Below are 18,572 nucleotides of genomic sequence, written 5' to 3' on the forward strand. Positions count from 1 at the left end.
TATATATATATATATATAAATCTTTTGACTTTGATCATTAAAACAGTTGCATTCAGCTGTACGGTGAGTAAATCTGTTAGTAGTGCGGTGTTGCCAGTTTCAGATACAGCTCTTCTAAACTGCTCCCCACGCTCGGTCACCTCCTTTTTCAGCGTGTTCAGTTTCTCCTCCCTCTCCCTCTCCAGCCTCTTCTTCGTGGCCCCCAGCTCCTCCTCTGACTCTGCCTTGAGTCGCTCCATGTCCTGCTTCTTCTGCGCCTCCAGCCTGTCGCGTGCCGCCGCTCGATCCTCCTCCAGGGCGACGTGCATCTCCTTCAACAACGCCTCACTCTCTTCCCTGAAAATATGAAATTAGCCTTAATGTTGATGGCGAAGTTAAAGATGCTCTAAAAGCCCTAAGGATGTTGAAGTTGTGCACCAAACATTTCATGTTTTTCTGGAGAAAAAAATGTTTTAAAAAGGTAACAATTATACCCTTTATCATTTCCAGTAAAACATATTAACATAAAATTGTACATGTGAACCACTTGTGTGAACCTATGCTGCTTTTACACCTGAATTTCCCCTCAGTGGGACAATACAGGCTGTTTCTGGTCTATTCTAAGCTTTTTGTTTGTAGCATGGCATTAAGTGAGGAAGTCCTCAGTGCTCCGTATTTCCTTCATGGATGTCTGACCTGAGTTTCTGCTGCCGCCGCTCCCTCTCCTCTCTGACGGACTCTCGTAGTTCCTCCAGAGTTTTATCAGCCTCCTCCTTCAGCCTGGCCTCCGCCTCTTTCCTCTCAGACAGAAGATTCTGCCGCAGCTCCCTGGAAATACGCAGACAAAAAGGAAGGCAGAGCAACACAGGTGTTATAGTTCAAGTAAGTCTGTAATTAAACTGTTAGGTGAATTCAGCCAACACCTACCTCAGTTTCTTCTCGCTTTCCTTTCTCAGTTTCCCTTCCTCCTGCTCCTCTTCCCTCCTCAGATTCTTCTGAAGGAGGCGCATCCTCGCCTCCTTTTCCTTCAACAAACGCTCCCTCTCCTCCGCCAGCCCTTGTTCAAGCTCCCTTCTCAGCCTCTCCTTCTCCCTCTCCATCTCCTCCCTCTTCAGCCTCAAACTCCTCTCCTCTCTCTCTGCCTTCATCTTCTCCTCCTCTTCCTCTCGTTCTCTCTCCGTCCGTGCTTTCCAGTTTGGCTCTTCTTCCAGAGAACCTTCCTGTTTTTTTGAGGACGGTTCCGTCTTTTCGACCCGGGCGTCCACCGTCCGGCCGGGCCGACCTCGAGAGGTTTCGGGTCTCTGCAGCCCCAGAGTCACAGCAAGGTTTTGAGCTTTGGGATGTCTGGGGGATCTTAGTTCGAGGTCAGAGGAGCTGGACAGCGAATGGCTGGACTGGTGGAGGACAAGCCGATCAACTTTATGGGCCGTGAGCTCGACTTTGTCTTCAGGCAGCGCCGGACTGAAGAGACATCGGGAGAGGACAGAGTTACGGTCGTTCTTACAGTTTATCTTTCAAGTATGATGCAGCGAAAGTTGTGCTCACGTTTACAAAAATGACAGAACCAACAGTCTTAAGGAAACTGATATCAACAGCATGATATCAGGGATCACAGCAGAGCCATGAAGGTCTAATTAAGGTCATGGCCTAATTGTTAAGAAGTATTCTAGCAGACAAGAGGCAACCTTCTCTGTATAAGGAGGGTGATGATCATTTGTACCATGAATACTGGGAGCATGAGATCAAAAAACCTTTGAAGTGACTTCTCACTAAGATCAGCATTAATATTCAAACATCATTCACAAAATAACCTCTTGGTGGCCTCAGTCTTTGTCTTTCCTCCGCTCTCTTTCCCCTCTACATCTCCCGTTTCCTCCCTCTCGTCTTTCTCCAGCGGACCGATTGTGCCAGACAAATCTTTGATGTCTAGACCCTTCTGTGACAGCTAAAAGACAGAGGGGGGGGAAAAGAAAATCCAGAACATTTCTGAGACTTTCAAAAATCAAACAGCCGGGTTTATGTGTGATGAGTTTCACAGAAGGCGGTCAGATTACCTTCAGGTCCAAGGAAGAAACCTCTGCCGTGTTCTTATTGGCCTCAGACTCCTGCAACAACACAAACACGCTCAGTGGAAGAGCATGCATGAACAGAAGCACGCAGACAAACACCGAACCAAGACTAATGCAGGACAAACATGCAAGCAAAGGCAGCAAACGGCACTCTGAAGATTTCTAACAGCAAAGCGAAAGCTTTAAAGTGGGAAGTGGTGGCAGGAAATGGAGGTTCAATTTCTGACTGAACAGCTCACAAAAGCAGTTGGCTAGTCTGTAACACCAATGGGGTCCAGGGACCAAAACTTTCCAATCCAATCCTCGAGGACACAAACAGATTATCCTTTGATGAGGTTAATCTCCTTGCATGCACGATGACACCCAGACAGAGAATCACAGCAACACAACTCAGCCCCTAAGGCGCTGGAGTTGGACTTGGGGAGCTACATGCTTGCAGAGCCGGGAGCCTGGAGGAGGACAGAGGCGACACCGAACCCTACCTCTGCAGGAAGGCAGGAGGGAGTCTTCTGTCCTCGCCCGGCCGGCTGGGTTGGAGACAGGCCTGCTCTAAACACCTCAACCACTTCCTCCTCACTTCCAGACGCTCCTGCTGGAGCTCGGCCCTCTGACTCGTCTTCCATCTCCACTCCTTCCTTCGAGGTCCCCTCTCCTTCGCTCTGTACAAACCTTTCTAACTCCTCCTCCGGGGTCTCTGTCAGTTTTCTGTGGCTTATGGAGCAACCCCCCAGAGCTCCGTCACTCTCACCCTCATCCTCATCTTCATGCTCTTCCTGCCCCCTTTTGTTTTTCTTCTCTTCTTCTTCCTTCTCACACTCACTCTGGGACTCATCATCATAGATGTTTCTCTCAATCTCACCTCTGTTTCCATCTGACTTCCCCAGCTTCTCGCTTCCGCTGCCATTCCCATCCAAAGCAACGAAGCACTCTTCAACAATTTCATCCTCAATTTCAGGCTCTTCTGCTTCTACCTCTCCTCCATTCTCCTCCTCTACATTCTTCTCACTCTTATTGCTTTCAGTTTTCTCCTCTCTGTTCTTGCCTTCGCCATTCTGGCTCTCAACATCTCCTTCTAACGCCTCATTACTCTTCTTTTCATCCTGTCCACTGCTGTGACCCACGCTCTCTGAAACTTGTTTTGCTTCATCTTGGCCCACACAGACTCCCTCCTCCAACTCGTCCCGTTCTCTCTCTTTACTTCCACTCTGAAGCTCTTCTACTTCTTCCCTTTCCTTTTCTTGGCTTAGATCATCTTGCTTCTCTCTTTTTGTTCCACCGTTATCCTCATTCCCTGCCTTGTCTTCCTCTGCCTTCTTCACTATTCCTTCTTTTCCATCATCTCCGTCCACTTTCTGGACATCTTCCCCTTCCTCCACCTCCTGTTCTGACCCCTCAGCTAAGTGTTCGGCTCCCTCCTCACTGGTTCGGGTCCTGCTGCCCGCCTTGGCAGAGAGCTGCACGTGGCGGCCCTTTAAAGAGTCCTTGTTGGAGGGGCAGAAGAAGACCAGTCCATCCATCCCAAAACATAAAGGAAGGCGTGCAGAGACACAAAGGGGCAGATAAGGGGACAGGAGAGGGAATCAGGCAGACAAAAAGATTGTGACCCCCACAGAAGGACAATAAAGGTTGTGATGTTCCTTAAACAACAGCATGCAAAACTGATGGACACAATTTCAACATGAAAAAATTCCCATGGACACCAATGAAACTAAAGAAAACATGGTAAAATAAAATAAATAAAGTAGACCCTCTTTTAAATCTAAGACTTAAAATGTTAGAGTCAAACAAATCAAACTGAGCTTTTTCCATATTCCACAACATATCTTTGGTTAGATTAAGACTCAATCAGAAGAAAGACGTTGTGCAAATTAAATGATAACTTAAAATGTAAATCTTCAGGAGGAATGACTACTTTTGGGCTTAACTGTGGTTGTAGATATTTTTCACATCAACAAGACAGGACAGAGTAAGTCATTTACGAGACTGAACTTTTTATTTCAGGACTGAATTGAGGCAGCGGGGGATTTCTTCAGACTTCGGTTGAGATGAAATGAAGGGACAGTAAACCTAATCTCGATTTAGTAAAGCTGCTGTATGTAACTTTTATAAAGAATATATGTTTTTATATATTTATTAAGACTGCCACTGTGTCCTGACAGAATAATATGAGACGTATAATCTGTGAAAAAAGTCAAGCTCGTCTGCCTTCTGTCAGTGGTTCTACTGCAATCTGCAGACATACACGCTCAGTCAGAAACAACCAATCAGAAGGCGGGTTTTAGCTCTGTTAATCAGCAGTTTCCTGTCTGTCTGTCTGTCTCATGTGATCTGCTCTGTTCACTGCAGGGGAAAGAGCTCTGTAGAGAGCAGCTGAAGCCTGTCTATAAATGTTATGACATTCAAACCAGAGAACCAAGATTAGTAGGCAAAATATATATGTTTTATATAGAATTTTTTTGTGTGTGTTGAGTCGTACTGAAGCAGAGTGGAAACAAGCAAGCTATGTAATACTGCATGTTGTGTTATTTTAGAAAGATTTTAAGAATGTGGATTTATGTCAACTGGTGTTGCCTTTGCATCGGGTTTTCTTATATTGTGCACCTCTAATATATAGATGGCGTTGGTGGGAACAGGGCTCATTATAGGCAAGCGTATATTCATAAATGACTCTGATACATGGCGATAACACAAACAAGCCAGGGTTGCTTCGGCTCAGACAGCAAAGCAGCAACACTGGCAGTAGGAGGACAGGAGGCCAAAGAGGAAGGCACAGTAAAAGCCGCGCCCGTAGGACAGATCCCAGCAGCACAGCAGCTGCTGGAACACGTGTTGGGTCCGGGAAAGGTCGAGAGGTTTCAACGTTAAAGAGACGAAGGACAAGGAGTGACACATGATTCAAACAAATGGTGAGGGGAAAAAAAACAACAAAAAAAATATGATAAATGATCAAAAACAAGTTTTCTGAGCACAGCTGTCAGAATAGTTTGGATTTTCAAACAAGAAAAAAAATCCTCAATGTTAACACTTAGTATAATTACTATAATGCATAAACAGTAACTAAACATAGCTAAGCTAACAACCTGAATGAATAAAACACTTCACAGCAAACCGGAGGGAGCAGAAAGCTTGATGATACGTTTACCTGACGGGACGGTGGTTCGGGGCTGTGGTCTCCAGACAGAGCCAAGTCCTGCAGCTCCGGCTCCGTCCTCTCCTCAGCTGGAGTCGCACCGCTGGCCTCGCTCTCCTGATCAAAACGAGCGCAGAGAAACCAAGCGCTTGCTTGAGGACTTCAGGAAAGAGTTTTAAAAAGCTTCACATCGTTTGCTGAAGAGTCACTCGAGCCTAAGCCGTCTACCTCGTACTGCAGCCCTCCTCCAAGAGCATCCAGGTCTAAATGGAGGTTCTTCAACAGTCTGTCTGATCCACGGAGGCTCGGCTGGAAATAAGACGGAGACTGGTTTGTATGGAGAAAAAACAATAACCAATTACTGAAAGCATCAGAAAATTAAACCAACCTCATTATCGCAGATTTTCTCATCATCTTCATCATAATGTAAACCGTGCAAGCTCAGTGAAACCCTTTCCTCCTTCCTGGAGCCTAAAACACTCGCTGCCCCACTGCTTCGCGGACCCTGAAGAAAAAAAAAACAAAAAAGAAAACATAAACAAAAACTATATTAAAGCAAACATAATGTCAATACGTAAATACAGAGATGCATTCTGGGTAAGGTTTTACTGGAAGGGACGTCTTGAGAGGTTCCAGCCCCCCTGAGCTGCCAAGGGACCCCCTGGCAGATGTGACAGACCCAGAGAGAGGGGCGTGCCCCAAGATGTCTAAACCTCTAAGAGGAGCCAGAGTAGACTGCGGGGACGGTAACGGCCCCAAAGATGAACTCAGTTCCTACAGAAAAAGATGGAGAGTCGGTGAAGAAACGACAGGCTTCCTACTGTTTTAAATAAAACCTTTTCCCCCAAAGATTTATCAGATCAGATGAGAGGATTCACGTTTTAAACTTTTATTCAGTTAAAAAAGAAAGACGAGTCTCTTATTATCGAGACCCTGAAGAAAATGTCTAAACATAAATCTTTTAATTGTTAAAAATGCACAACACAAAATCCAGTGCGGTCACTAACTGCTGGAGTCTTCAGTGGCTCTTTCTTCCTCTTTTCTTTTTTCTCCTTCTTCTCCTTCTTCTCCTTCTTCTTCTTCTTGTCCTTCTTAGCTCCGCCCCCCCCAGCAGCGCCTATGAGCGGGGTGCGCTGGCGCTCCTGCTCCACCAGGCGCCGGTAGTGCTCGTCACAGGGGTGGTCCCAGGTGGACTGACCCGTGGAGAAGTTGAAGTAGTAGATGTCCCCGGACACGTCCTGGCTGCCACGAAAGAGGAGAGGACAAATCACTTTGAGCTGAAAATGCTGAAAGCACAAAATCTACCTCTGTGATTTATCGGTAACAACTTAAACTAGTGTTGTGTTGTGGTAAACCAGCATAACGTACCGGAAAACTATGAGGTAGAGTGAAGTGAGCATTTAAATTTGGCCCTCTTTTCTTTGATGCCCTTGGATAATTAGTGAACAAACACAACTTGTTCCCTTAAGGAGCACAACAACAGGATGGTGTTGATGAATGTGGAGAGGTTTGAAGTAGAGGTGTGCTCAGCTATGAAAGACCCAACGTGACACAATGAAGGTTGTCTTATTCTTCACGTATTAACAACATTTATTCAATTCCGAATAAACCAAAAAAAAAAAAAAAAATATATAAAAATAAAAACAAACAACAACAACAACAAAAACACCCTGCTGTACTAACTTTCTGTTGAACTCAGATAATCCTACTGGGGAGGATCTTTCTTCTTTACTCACCATGGTTTCCACTCAGGAGGCAGAGGGGCGACCATGCCCTCTCTGGCCAGCCACAGGAGCTCCGGCTCATTGTTGGGATCAATGCCAATCTCTATCGCGTACTCATGGATCTCTGACCACAGGGAGTGAGAAGAACACGGGGAAAAATGAACAGAAGATGATCGATTTTTATTTTATTTTTTTTACATTTCTGTGGCACAAGACTATAAACATCATTACATGTTACTTTATTACTACTGAACGAGATAAACTATCACGATCAAAAGATAAGCAGAGAGTCTTGATGAACAGGAATGTGCATCCACACATTGCGAACACCAGATCAATCGTGGGAATGATGACTCAAACAGAAGTAAACTTCAGAAACCTACAATTATCAAACAAGTCGCGGGGAAAAATAGATACACAGATGGAAATCAGTTCTAGACAGTTGGAGAGGAAATATAACTTATAAAATAAAGAAAAATAATAATAAATCAAAGATTTATCAAGACTTTATTTTCTCTTTCAGTTCATTCCTTTTCCTAACGCTGCCTGGCTCAACTATTTGGATTGTGAATTTAAAATTATTCTAGTGATCTTGCATCTGTCCAGGCAATTTGACAATTTCCCAAACTAATCAGATGGAAATCCAGAGAAACACCATTAGATTTACAATGAAATAACACACAGATTTGATATTACTATGTTATACAATAGAAATGAGTCCTGAAGGAGTAAAGTCATTGAAGCAGTGGATTTGAATTCTATGTTTAATTGATTTTTGTTTGTGTCTCAAGGAATACTACTATATCTTTATTGTAATGTTTGCAAATAATTTTTAAAGTAACGTTTGGTGTGGACCACAGGAAGATAGTCTCTATTACGGTGGAAACTAATGGGGATCATTAAATAAGCAAATAAACATTACAACTACTACAGATTTTATAGTCTTGTGTTTTCCAACACTCTCCAAAGCTGTCAATTTAATCAGGTTATAGTGTGTACCTTGTTCAGAGGGAATGTAGTTCTCATCGTAATCCTCCTCAAGGATCAGCTGGTCTCCTATGAGAGCAGCCGCTGTCATGGTTACTGCAGAGAGAAGAAGAAAGCTGGTTCACAGAGCAAAGATCTGATGCTGACGTAGAATAACACGGTGAAGATGGAACCGCGCTCACTAAAACATCTTTAAGGCAGTCTCCCTCACCCCACTGCACTAATAATAGGATTACAGCATGAGATAACTTCACAGGTCCGCAAAGAGAAAAAACAGCACCCTATAAATAGGCGAACTGAGTCCAAACCGCCAGCTTTAGCAACCACAGAACAGCAACTTCGAAAGAAAACATTTTATGAGATACTGTATTATTGCGTAGGATGGGGAGTGTTGGAAGAGCTTCGATGTTAGCCTAACGTTAGCTCAGCAGGCTTAGTAGTTGAAGAAAAACTCATTCGTAGCGGTCAGTTCACATTCCTTACCTGAACCGCTTCTTCATCGGGACTTTCAACAGTTCCGAAAAGTTTCCAGCTCTTCGTGAAAGCCGTGGTATTATCAGAAAGCAACAATGGACGAACAGTTACGATATAAACATCATCTCCATGGACGCTTTTCTTGTTTCCTGTGGATCTGACTGGCTGAGCTACATGACGCCTTCATGTAAACTCGGATATTGTGTTTTCACCAAGACGTTCTGTGAATCTCCATATGTCAGTGTCAATGAATGGAATAACATAACAATAGATTCTGCTAACATATATTTTTTATTATATTTATATCAAAGAATATTACGCAAAAATAACTTTTACTTGTCACATAGGAAGTATAGAAAATTGCTATGGGAATAAAGCTTCCGTTTTTTGTATTTTATTAACATGAAGGTAGATTTTCTTACACCCTTTAAAGCGGTCTAGATAAATACCCCAAACCTGAAAGTTATTTATTTATTTATTTATTTATTTATTTACATGTGGGTAGTAATTTACTCAGTTACATTTATTTTAGTACATTTTTTGAAAAATGCATTTTTAGTTTTACTGCATCTTACTTTTACTTTTACTCAAGTAATATTATTATGAAGTACCACTACTCTAACTTGAGTACAATTTTGATACTCTATCCCATATTCATGTTTACGCTCTACCCACTGTAAGTAACTTAAATCATATTTTAATCAAGACTATGAAATGTTAAAGTGAGACCTCTAGTTTGTACAAACTTGTTCAGATGTTTAGTCTGTTGTGCCATTTGGGGATAAAGAGAGGCTACAATAAAAACTATATATTGCCACTGGAAGTACTTTAACTTGTTCTAGCATATATTGTATACACATTATCTACTGTAAGCAGTAGTTTTGCTGGTTTTATGCTGAAAAGATTTGATTTGGAAAAGTGTTTCTTCGGCTTGAATTTGTTATCTTGTTAAAATATGTTATTTATCTGTATTGTTTTTCATTCTGATTCCATCTCCTTTAAATTTTTATTCAGATGTTATGATCACTTTCACAGAATATAGTCTTTTTGTGAAATTATTTTTATTTGTTATTTTTGAAGTAGTGTTACTCATACTTGAGTTTAATTTTTGGCCACTCTTCCCAGCTCGGTTTATTTATAACTGTTATTATAATAGTGTGCAATGTAGGCTGAAATATTATGAAATTTAAAGTGATGCAAACCATTTTTATGGATATGAATTAACAGAAGAAAAAGCAAGTTCCAACAATTTGGAACAACTTATACAGAAAAATTTGTTTCTGGAAGGAAATGAGACAGACACCTCTCAAAAGATAACAAATTATATAAAAGAAGTACGAATTTTGAAATAAATAAAATAAAAATAAAGAAAGTCAATAGCTTTTTTATCTTTTGAGAGGTGCTTGTTTTCTTTCTTTTCAGAAAAGAACATCTTGGATGAATGAAAAGAGTTAAATCTAAATTTGCCTTAGGTGTGAATAATTCTAATTAAGTCAGTTTCGGGCTTTAAGAACACAGTATGATTCCCATTGATACAAAATATTTTTTATCATTATTATCAGCACAGGAGTGGTTGTCCAAAGATGATGGCAGAATTGCAGCTTCAAATGTACAAACATTATATGGTACTCTCAGATTTGACCACAAGAGGGCAGACGAGAATATAAATCCAGTTAATGATAAAGTGGGAATAGAAAGTGGATTGGTGGCTGAATGAACTAAAAGTTTTTGAAGGTCTCTATCAGTGACAATTCACTCTGAAACTAAATTGTAAATGTAAGTTTGCAAAAGTTAGTTAGTTTGTCTTAATGGGGTGCAAGTGATTCATTGCATTTAAAAACAAATACTTCCTAGTTTTTATTACACTATTTCTTCTTTTTTCAGAACAGTAAATGCAGATACATCCATTGTGATTCAGTATGAAACACAGTGGAGGGAAAATGACAAGAAATAATTCAGTGGTTTCCAAAAAACTGCTCCAACTCGCCCACATGCATGGGTGGACAGCAAATCATCCCTATCGTGTGTGTTTTATTTAAGTATCAGGGTGAATGACCTCTTCATCTTGAGCAATGCTTTAGAATCACAAACAGGCCTTGAAACTTTGATGACCAACACCTACGCAAAGCACACAATCCCAGTGTGAGGTTGCACTTTGTAACACATTCATTTCTAAGCGAATTACAGGATGGACATTACGGTAAAACTGGTTTAGTAATGTCTCTATCGGAGTCTTCAGTCACCAGCGATTCCGTCTGTATTCCACTGCACGTCTGCTCAGTTCTGAAATGCCGCTCTGGTGCTATGCATCATGTAGTGAGATGCACACTTTCCAAAACTTTTCCCTTTTGTCTCCCCAGTTCCCAGAATAGTTTTCTGAAAGTGTGAGCAGATGGCGAACTATGATTTTAACTAAAAACAGTGAGGCCTGCAGTGCTTTAACCGTGTTTCTCAGGTCTTTCATGACCTTTCATGACCTTCTGGATGAACTCTCTCACCACACTCGTGATAGACTGGCCACTTCTCTGAACGCTCAGCAAGCGTGGTTTCTCCATTTGTGGTTAATAGTTCTTATTGTACCACACCAATAAATGTCATTAGCACCGTTTTTAATCTGGTCTCTTGGATCTGTTACTGCAGAGAGGAGCAGGAAAAACTTCAAACCTTGAAGAGTGAAATGTTCTAGCGAGGTTATTATGTACCCATCCTGGTAAGTCCCAACGTTTACTGTTCATGTCAATAAACTCGATTATCTAAGGAACAGAATCTAGAACAGCAAATGGCACCAGAAACTCATAAACAGGGAAGATAATGTTCCCTATCACTGATCAAAGAGCCAACTCACTGATTGCTGGTTGCCATAGAACTTGCCCAGGTGTGTCCTCAATTTCCTTCGATTGCTTTTGTCAGCATAACACCATGTGAAAAAAGAAAGTAAACTCTCAGTGCACTTTAGGACTAAAATCCTAACCAGATTGGATTGTCACTGATTTGATCTGGTTCAGATGCAAATTTAAAGACATAAGTTGTGCTGCCAGCTTTTTTTGATTACAGAAATTGTTTTATTTTTTCTTAACAAAGGAGACAGAGGAGTAACTCTGGAGGAGCTTAAAAGTACCTTTCAGCTGAACAAAAAACAAAACAAAAACAACATTCCATAAATATTTCCTATACAGATCAGTGGCAATTGTTGAAAGAAAACCACAAGAGTCATGCTTGCTGTTTGCCAAAAGTATTTTAGGATAAATAGTAAACAAACAAAAGACTCCATGGAAAGAGCAAAAATAAAACTAACTATAGATTACCCTGAACCCACAAACCCCCACAGTGAAACATGGAGGCGGCAGCATCATGCTGTGCTGCTTTGCTTAGCAGGGACATGGAAGTTAGTCAGAACTGACACGAAGACGTATGGCACTAAATATAGGGCAGAAGATAACCTGTGAGAGGTCGCCAGTGACTATGGACCTGGCCAGAGTGGAATTCCAAATACACACCACGTTTTAAGATTTTTATTTATTAGATGTTTTTTTTTTAACTGCCATGTATTGTTTCCTATCCATCTACCTTCTCCTCTGGGCTCGAATAAAATTAATACTGTAATTAAATTATGCATACTCATATGAACTTCATTCATTTCAACGTATCAACTTCATTTAAATAGGGGACAAAGGGAAGTGACTGCACTGGATTTTGCATAGAGGTATTAAAGTAAAGGGTCTAAAAAGATATGACTGTTAAAATGTATGGGTTTTATTGATAAAAGCATGTATCGACAGCATTTTCTGAAACTCCACAAGTAACTGCTACTTTGTGCTGATCTGTCACACAAAACTTCATCATTAAAATGCATCGAAGTTAGCGTTTGAAATGTAACAAATACAAAAGGGTTAAAGATTATGAAACTGTTTTGTGGCCACTGCACGTCTAAAGTCAGAATGGAAGATCACATTTTTTTTATGTCTGGATATTTTTAATAAAAGCTCTAGAAATAAATAAATTTAAAAAAAAGCATTTTGCTTAATATGTGCATTGAAAGGGGTAAATGGGTTTATGATTAAATAACATCTCTTTTGAGTTTCCTTAAATCCGTTTGTCCCGGTTATCTGAGTTCAGGGTGGACTGTCTTGCTTTGCTGTCAAGCTTTCCAGCCCTCAGGACGTTACAACCAACAGTGCTGCTCTGCTAGAGAGACTTTGTCACAAATGTCTGTATTAAAGAAGAAGTGACCTTAGCAGATGTGATATTGCAAAATCACACCATACAGTTAAAATGGCTCGGGTATAACGATTTACAACGGTGTGTGCTTTGGAGAAAAATAAGTGCACGCAAGTTGTTGCTTACAGCTGAGATAACCTCCCCTGCTGGTCTGAGAGCAGCGCTCCACCAAGGATGCAGCTGGAACAATGAGATGACCTTCGACCCTCAGCCAGCACATGATCAAATGTTGAATTTTCTGCTAAAATACTTAGCAAACCCCGTGTAATCGTTTAATCTGTCCATGGAAGTAGTTTGTATTCATCAGGAGAAAAATTCATGTTCTAAGCAAGATCTAATCAAAGTCACAGACGAATTGCTTTAAGCAGATCAAAGTTTTCAAACCTTCTTCCACTTCTGACACATTGGGAGTTCAGCAACTCTCCTGCCAGCAACACAACCGACTGCAGTAATCTACAGATGCAGATCGGTCTGGATGCTGAATCAATGCACAGCAATGCAAGGAGTCTCAAAGGTTGCTGTTCCAGATAAGTGTCATCTCTGACACGGCCTGTTTCACTCATGATACGTTTGCAACATACCAAACACGTTTTCCAAGATGATAATAAAACACTTTCTGAGACACCAAGATACTTTGGTGAGAGCCACAATATGTTAGAGCCTGCAAATGTCTTGCAAGACTCAAGATCCAGAGTTACTTTTGCAAGACCTCGAATCTCTTTTGCATGACCTACAAGGGTTTAGCAAATTTCCCAGTCAGATGGATTGATTCTGAATATGTTTTGGCAAAATGTCACAGAGGATTATGTTGCTTCTAAGAGACTATCTTTAAGATTAGTTTTTGGATGACTTTGGTAAAGTTTTACAAGATCCTGAGTTACTAAAAAAAAATAAAAAAAAAAAAAATCGTACGATCCTGCAGAAGGTTAATGAAATCCCGAGCAACTTTTGAATGAGCCGATAAAGGTTTTCCAAGACTGCAAAAATCCACGTTTTTTTCTCTCATGTCCCTTTGTGCATTTTCACTCCTTCAAGATCTGATAGCGTTTTCTTTAATAGTAAAGTAGCAAAATATGGTTTTCTTTTCAGATGAAGAAGATGGAAACATCTCGGCATTTCTGATTAGATAAAAAAAATAAAATAAACTAAGTCTTTCCTTGCAAATGTTTCCATGTGATCTGTTCTCACCCATCATTGTCACAGTTTTCAGCTTGTCTGGAACATTTTGCTAATCAGTTTCAGACAAACCGCCACAGCTGATAACAGCATGGTGAAAGTTTCAGGACGGAGAGGGACGGAAAAAAGGGGTCGACTCGTTGGTCTGGTTATCAAACTCAGCTTTAGCTAGCCCTCTGTGAAATGTTGGCTCAATAACGCAATCAGGGGAGACAGGGAACAGACAATCTAGGAATTGCAAAGGTGACTTAAAATTAGGTCTAAACTGCATGTGCTAACCAACTAGCTTACTGCAAAGAAGCAAATGATCAACAAATAAATCTAAAATATAGATCTGGGGAGAAAGAGTTTGGCCAGAAACATTACAGTTACAGATCCATCAAAACTCATCATACCTTTAGTTTCTTAATCTCACAAACTGCAGTAGAAGATAATGGCACTCATGTCACTCGAAATGGGTTTCAGATCTATTTAAATGACAACATTATTATTTTCCAGAGTCTTATTTCAACCAGCTTGTCAAAGCTGGCTATTCGATGGAACCAAATAGTATTTAGCAGTATTTAGTTTTGTCAGTTCTCTGCACAATTACTGTTTTTACAGCTGTGAGAGGTTATATTTCATCACATTTGCTGTATTTACCAAGAATTATTTGCCTCCTATTTCAAATTATTGTCCTATAACGATCAGTGTTGCATAAGACAAGCTGTGGAGATGTTGCAATAGGACAGAGGGAGAAATCCCAGGAAAAAAAAGACTTGAAAGAAACAGCGTTCACAAAGATATGCATCGACCATATAGGCCTGACATTATGCAAGAAAAGTAGTTCCAGGGCTTCCAATGATTAATCCTGCAACTGGTCGCTGTGCTGACTATACAGAGTCCACTCTGCAAGTATACCACTGCTAAAAACACTTGGCTGGACACTTTATTCACTTTCTTTTCCAGAAGTTTCACATTTCCACAAGGACAGAGCTGTGAAAATGAACTACACATGTACATGTATAATTATAAAATGTGATCACTCCAAATCCACAAATCGCATGAAGCCAGAGTGACAAAGTCCACAGGTGACAGGACAACAAACAACAGGACAGAGTACACAACTCTTTGACCTATTAATCATCATGCAAACACACACACACGCATACACACACACACACACACACACACACACACACACGCTCAACCAGTGACAAATTTTGTTATCTAAATGCTGAGATAATTCTGTTTTGATACTTTATACATGATATTGTTTGTGGGGTGGTGTGTGTGTTTTTGTATTGGTATCTTCAACACACAACACACAGGGACTGTTCATTGAATGCTGTTGTGTTTCAGAAAGCTGACCGTATCAAGTCCATGTGCTCTCTGTACTCGTCATTGTTTTACTTGGCAGCATTTTTAGAAGCACAACGAGTAAAAATAATGTGGCTTTCTGGCAAACACATTTGGATAACTTTTTCTGCTTGTGTGAAATTCTTAGTATTCACTCTTTTCTCCTACTCTTTCCTAACCTCCCTCTCACCTCCTTCCCTTTTTATTGTAGGTTTCTTGGCTTTGTCTGCATACTTTTGTTTTCATAACCATATGATGTCTCAGACACAAGAAAAGCAGCAGCAACAACAACAACAACAACAAAAAAACTTCTTGGAAAGAATAAATTCTGTAAAAGTTACCATGTGTATTGAACAGTGATAATGTACAGGATATAGGGCATATTTTGCCAGATCTGTTGACGTGTGTTCCTGATCTCCTCGCAGTATGTGACCGTTGAACCCTCAACCCGATCCCCTTGCTGAGGAAGACGGCTCGGGGGTGAGGTCCACCTCCACGGAGACACGCAGCCCTCACTGCTTCACTCCTCCCCTCTGCCCCCTCCAAAGCAAAGGACTTGTCCCTGATCCGGGGACTATAAAAACTCTGCCGTGGCTAGAGTTATTCAGTCTCGTCACCAACTCCACCAGGTAAGGCAAGCAGCGACTGGGACAGGAACTGTAATTTGGTCTTCAGGCTGGGGGATCAGAAAAAAAAAATCACATCTACTGTAATTTGGTCTTCAGGCTGGGGGATCAGAAAAAAAAATCACATCTTTTTAAAATTTCCAAAATCTTGCTTTTCTGTGAGACCTCAACTTCTGAACGAGAGGCTAAAACATACAATTGTGGAAAGATAAGTGTTTTTCTAATGGTAGCATTAGGACTTTTCTTTCTTGTCATTACAACTTCAGGTTGACGCTGTTGGGCCTCAGGAGATATTACAGCTGGTATTTCCATTTAAAGATGTCTCTAAACTCATTTGCTTCCGGATTGAGATCGTCTTCTAGCCCGGACAGCTGACTTGCTAAACCCTAAAACAAGATTATGAAACAGTTTGGATTTTATCGTCTTAAACTGCTTTGCTAATCTACTCAGATTACACGGTGTCCCAATCAACAGCCATATGTTGGCTCCCAGCTAATTTAGGTCAGTTTGGGGATGAGTGTTTTACAAAGCATTCTTAATTTTGAGACGCCATAAATCTGCTTTAGGCAGGAGATTTAACACTGCTTTAGTGGACACATTACCATATTCCTTTGTGTGTTTTCACCGTTCCTCTTTAACATCCTGTGTATTTTTTCACTCTAGACCATCATCATGAAATTCGTGGCTCTTGCTCTTGCCGTTCTCCTGGCAGTCGGTGAGTACAAGACACATTCTGTCCTGAGTCTGTGATGTCTCAGAAGATCTGTTGCACATGTTCAACTTTTTGTCTTCGCACCTCTCACCTCAGGCTCCCAGGCCGCTTCCCTGCAGGCTGATGCCCCCTCCCAGCTCGCCCATATCAGGGCTGCTGCTGATGTCTACATGACACAGGCAAAGGAAAGTGCCATCAAAGCTCTGGACCAGCTTGATGACACTCCATACCAGGAACTGAAGTAAGAAAATGTTTTAGCTGATGCCTCTCTCACGAATCCTTCAGTGCTGCAATTATTTAGTCATGAGCCCTTCGACCTTTGTATTGTTCCAGGGCTTCCCTGGCTCAGCGCCTGGAGGATATCCACAACAACATCAAGCAGATGCAGGCCCAAGTGTCCCCTATGACCGACACTGTCGTTTCCAGCATCTCTGATGCCACTGCTGAGTTGCGTGCCTCTATTGCAGCTGACATTGAGGCTCTCAGAGCTGAACTGGAGCCCCAGCGTGCCAAGCTGAGGGAGGTCATCGAAAAGCACTTGGAGGAGTACCGCACCCACTTGGAGCCCTATGTCAGAGAGTACCAAGCTAAGCAGAACGCCGAGATGGAGGCTCTGAGGGCCAAGATGGAGCCCGTTATGGAGGAGCTGCGTCAGAAGGTAGCCACCAACCTGGATGAGACCAGAGCTGCCCTGATGCCCATTGTTGAGTCTGTGCGCACCAAGCTTGTCGAGCGCCTGGAGGCCCTGAAGGCGATGGCTACCCCTTACGTGGAAGAATACAAAGAGCAGCTGAGACAGGCCTACAGCCAGGCACAGGGCGTCAACGCCGAGCAGATCACTAGCCTGAGGGAGAAGCTGACTCCTCTTGGAGAGGAAGTCAAGGAGAAGCTCCATGCCATGGCTGTCATCATCAAAGATACCTTCAGCAAAAACTAAATGCTCTGTATCTTTCTTTTAACTAACCTCACCTTGCTGTCTGTCTTAGATATATTGAAGCTGTCTCTATGTTCTTTCTTCCCCCTCACAAACAGACCACCTCAGAAGTGAAGCTAATGCCTAACTTATGAACAAAAATGGCGGAACTTCCTCCCCTCCGAGCACGCAATTTCATGAATATATTCAAGCACGCACACAGAGACACATGCACACCTAGCACACATGTCTTCAGCTTTACATGCCATTTGCTAACATATTGTGTCTGAAGTGTTTGTGAATTACCACACAGGCTTGAACCTCTGTGTAACTATGGTAACTGTGCTTTGATGAAAAATACAGCTCAATAAACATCTGACTGTTTATACAACTGTGTTCTCTGGAGTCATTTTCCTTTAAACTGCTTGTTAAAAATACATCACACTCACCTTAGCAGTCCCTCAAGGCAAAAGGGGCAAGATCGGGATTTTAATAGGCCAACATTGATTACAAAGACCACCTGAAAAGAACAATATTAAGACAATCAGTTGTAGTTGAGACTGCCATTCAGCTGCATATGAGGTATTCCTGTCTGCTGTATTAAGAACAATGATTAATGAGTCGATCAGAGAGGGAAGCGGCTTATTGACAAACCAGAATCATGCTGTGATTAATTAGGGGAAAGTCTTTACAGCTTGGGATCCCTCAGGCTGGACCAATCAACACCGTCCCATCAAAGTGCCACATGAGGCTAAATGTGGAAGCAAAAGCCTCTCAAGCAGAATCATATTGTAGTCCTGCAAACTACTTATCACTTTTTCTGTGCTGATTATTTAAATTAGCAATAAAAGGTTGCTCTAATCATGCTAACTGGTATGGTGGAATTCAACCCTTAAGGAAAACCAGAACTTTAAGCTTGACATCGTGTGAGTGCAGTCTCCAATTAGCATGGTGTTGAAAATCTGGCCCAATGAATAATAAAAACAGAGTGTTTCTGTTCTCATCTGTTCACACCCAGTAACATCAAACTGTTACGTGCAAAATGTTAATCCAACTTGGGCTTCAGGCTACAAGTCGCAATGAGATATTTGCTTCTTCCCAAAGAATTGCATTCAGGTCTTCACCGCTCTTGCAGCTTGAATGCAGCAAAGTACGTCCAGCTTTGATTAGTTGGTGTCAATGCCGCTATGAGTATTATAATGGATGAGGCCAGCTTGGAGGTCCCC

The 18,572-nt window shown here is 41.6% G+C and overlaps 2 protein-coding genes across 4 annotated transcripts in view; one reads left to right on the forward strand and one right to left on the reverse strand.

Moving 5' to 3' along the window:
* cep164 (centrosomal protein 164) overlaps positions 1-8,595 on the reverse strand; it is a 14,222-nt gene extending 5,627 nt beyond the window's left edge. Inside the window, exons 1-13 of one of the 3 annotated variants that reach the window (XM_007575963.2) lie at positions 8,373-8,595; positions 7,902-7,985; positions 6,915-7,026; positions 6,186-6,420; positions 5,788-5,952; positions 5,567-5,683; positions 5,407-5,487; positions 5,191-5,295; positions 2,034-2,084; positions 1,791-1,924; positions 907-1,440; positions 676-807; positions 141-336 (exon numbers count right to left, since the gene is read on the reverse strand). In XM_007575963.2, the coding sequence (XP_007576025.1) occupies positions 141-336; positions 676-807; positions 907-1,440; positions 1,791-1,924; positions 2,034-2,084; positions 5,191-5,295; positions 5,407-5,487; positions 5,567-5,683; positions 5,788-5,952; positions 6,186-6,420; positions 6,915-7,026; positions 7,902-7,980 (1,941 nt within the window). In that variant the 5' untranslated portion in view covers positions 7,981-7,985; positions 8,373-8,595. Of the gene's footprint in view, positions 1-140; positions 337-675; positions 808-906; positions 1,441-1,790; positions 1,925-2,033; positions 2,085-5,190; positions 5,296-5,406; positions 5,488-5,566; positions 5,684-5,787; positions 5,953-6,185; positions 6,421-6,914; positions 7,027-7,901; positions 7,986-8,071; positions 8,341-8,363 lie in introns of those variants that run through there. The other 2 variants (XM_016662862.1, XM_016662861.1) reach the window with 2 other exon arrangements.
* A 7,076-nt stretch (positions 8,596-15,671) lies between these two features.
* apoa1b (apolipoprotein A-Ib) lies at positions 15,672-17,737 on the forward strand. The gene is made up of 4 exons (XM_007575965.2): positions 15,672-15,724; positions 16,385-16,436; positions 16,530-16,674; positions 16,767-17,737. Exons 2-4 carry the CDS (start codon positions 16,394-16,396, stop codon positions 17,368-17,370), a joined length of 792 nt encoding a protein of 263 aa, XP_007576027.1. The 5' UTR covers positions 15,672-15,724; positions 16,385-16,393; the 3' UTR covers positions 17,371-17,737.
* Positions 17,738-18,572: the final 835 nt, after the last annotated feature.

The sequence above is a fragment of the Poecilia formosa genome, unplaced genomic scaffold (assembly GCF_000485575.1).
Source record: "Poecilia formosa unplaced genomic scaffold, Poecilia_formosa-5.1.2 Scaffold393, whole genome shotgun sequence".
Taxonomy (NCBI): domain Eukaryota; kingdom Metazoa; phylum Chordata; class Actinopteri; order Cyprinodontiformes; family Poeciliidae; genus Poecilia; species Poecilia formosa.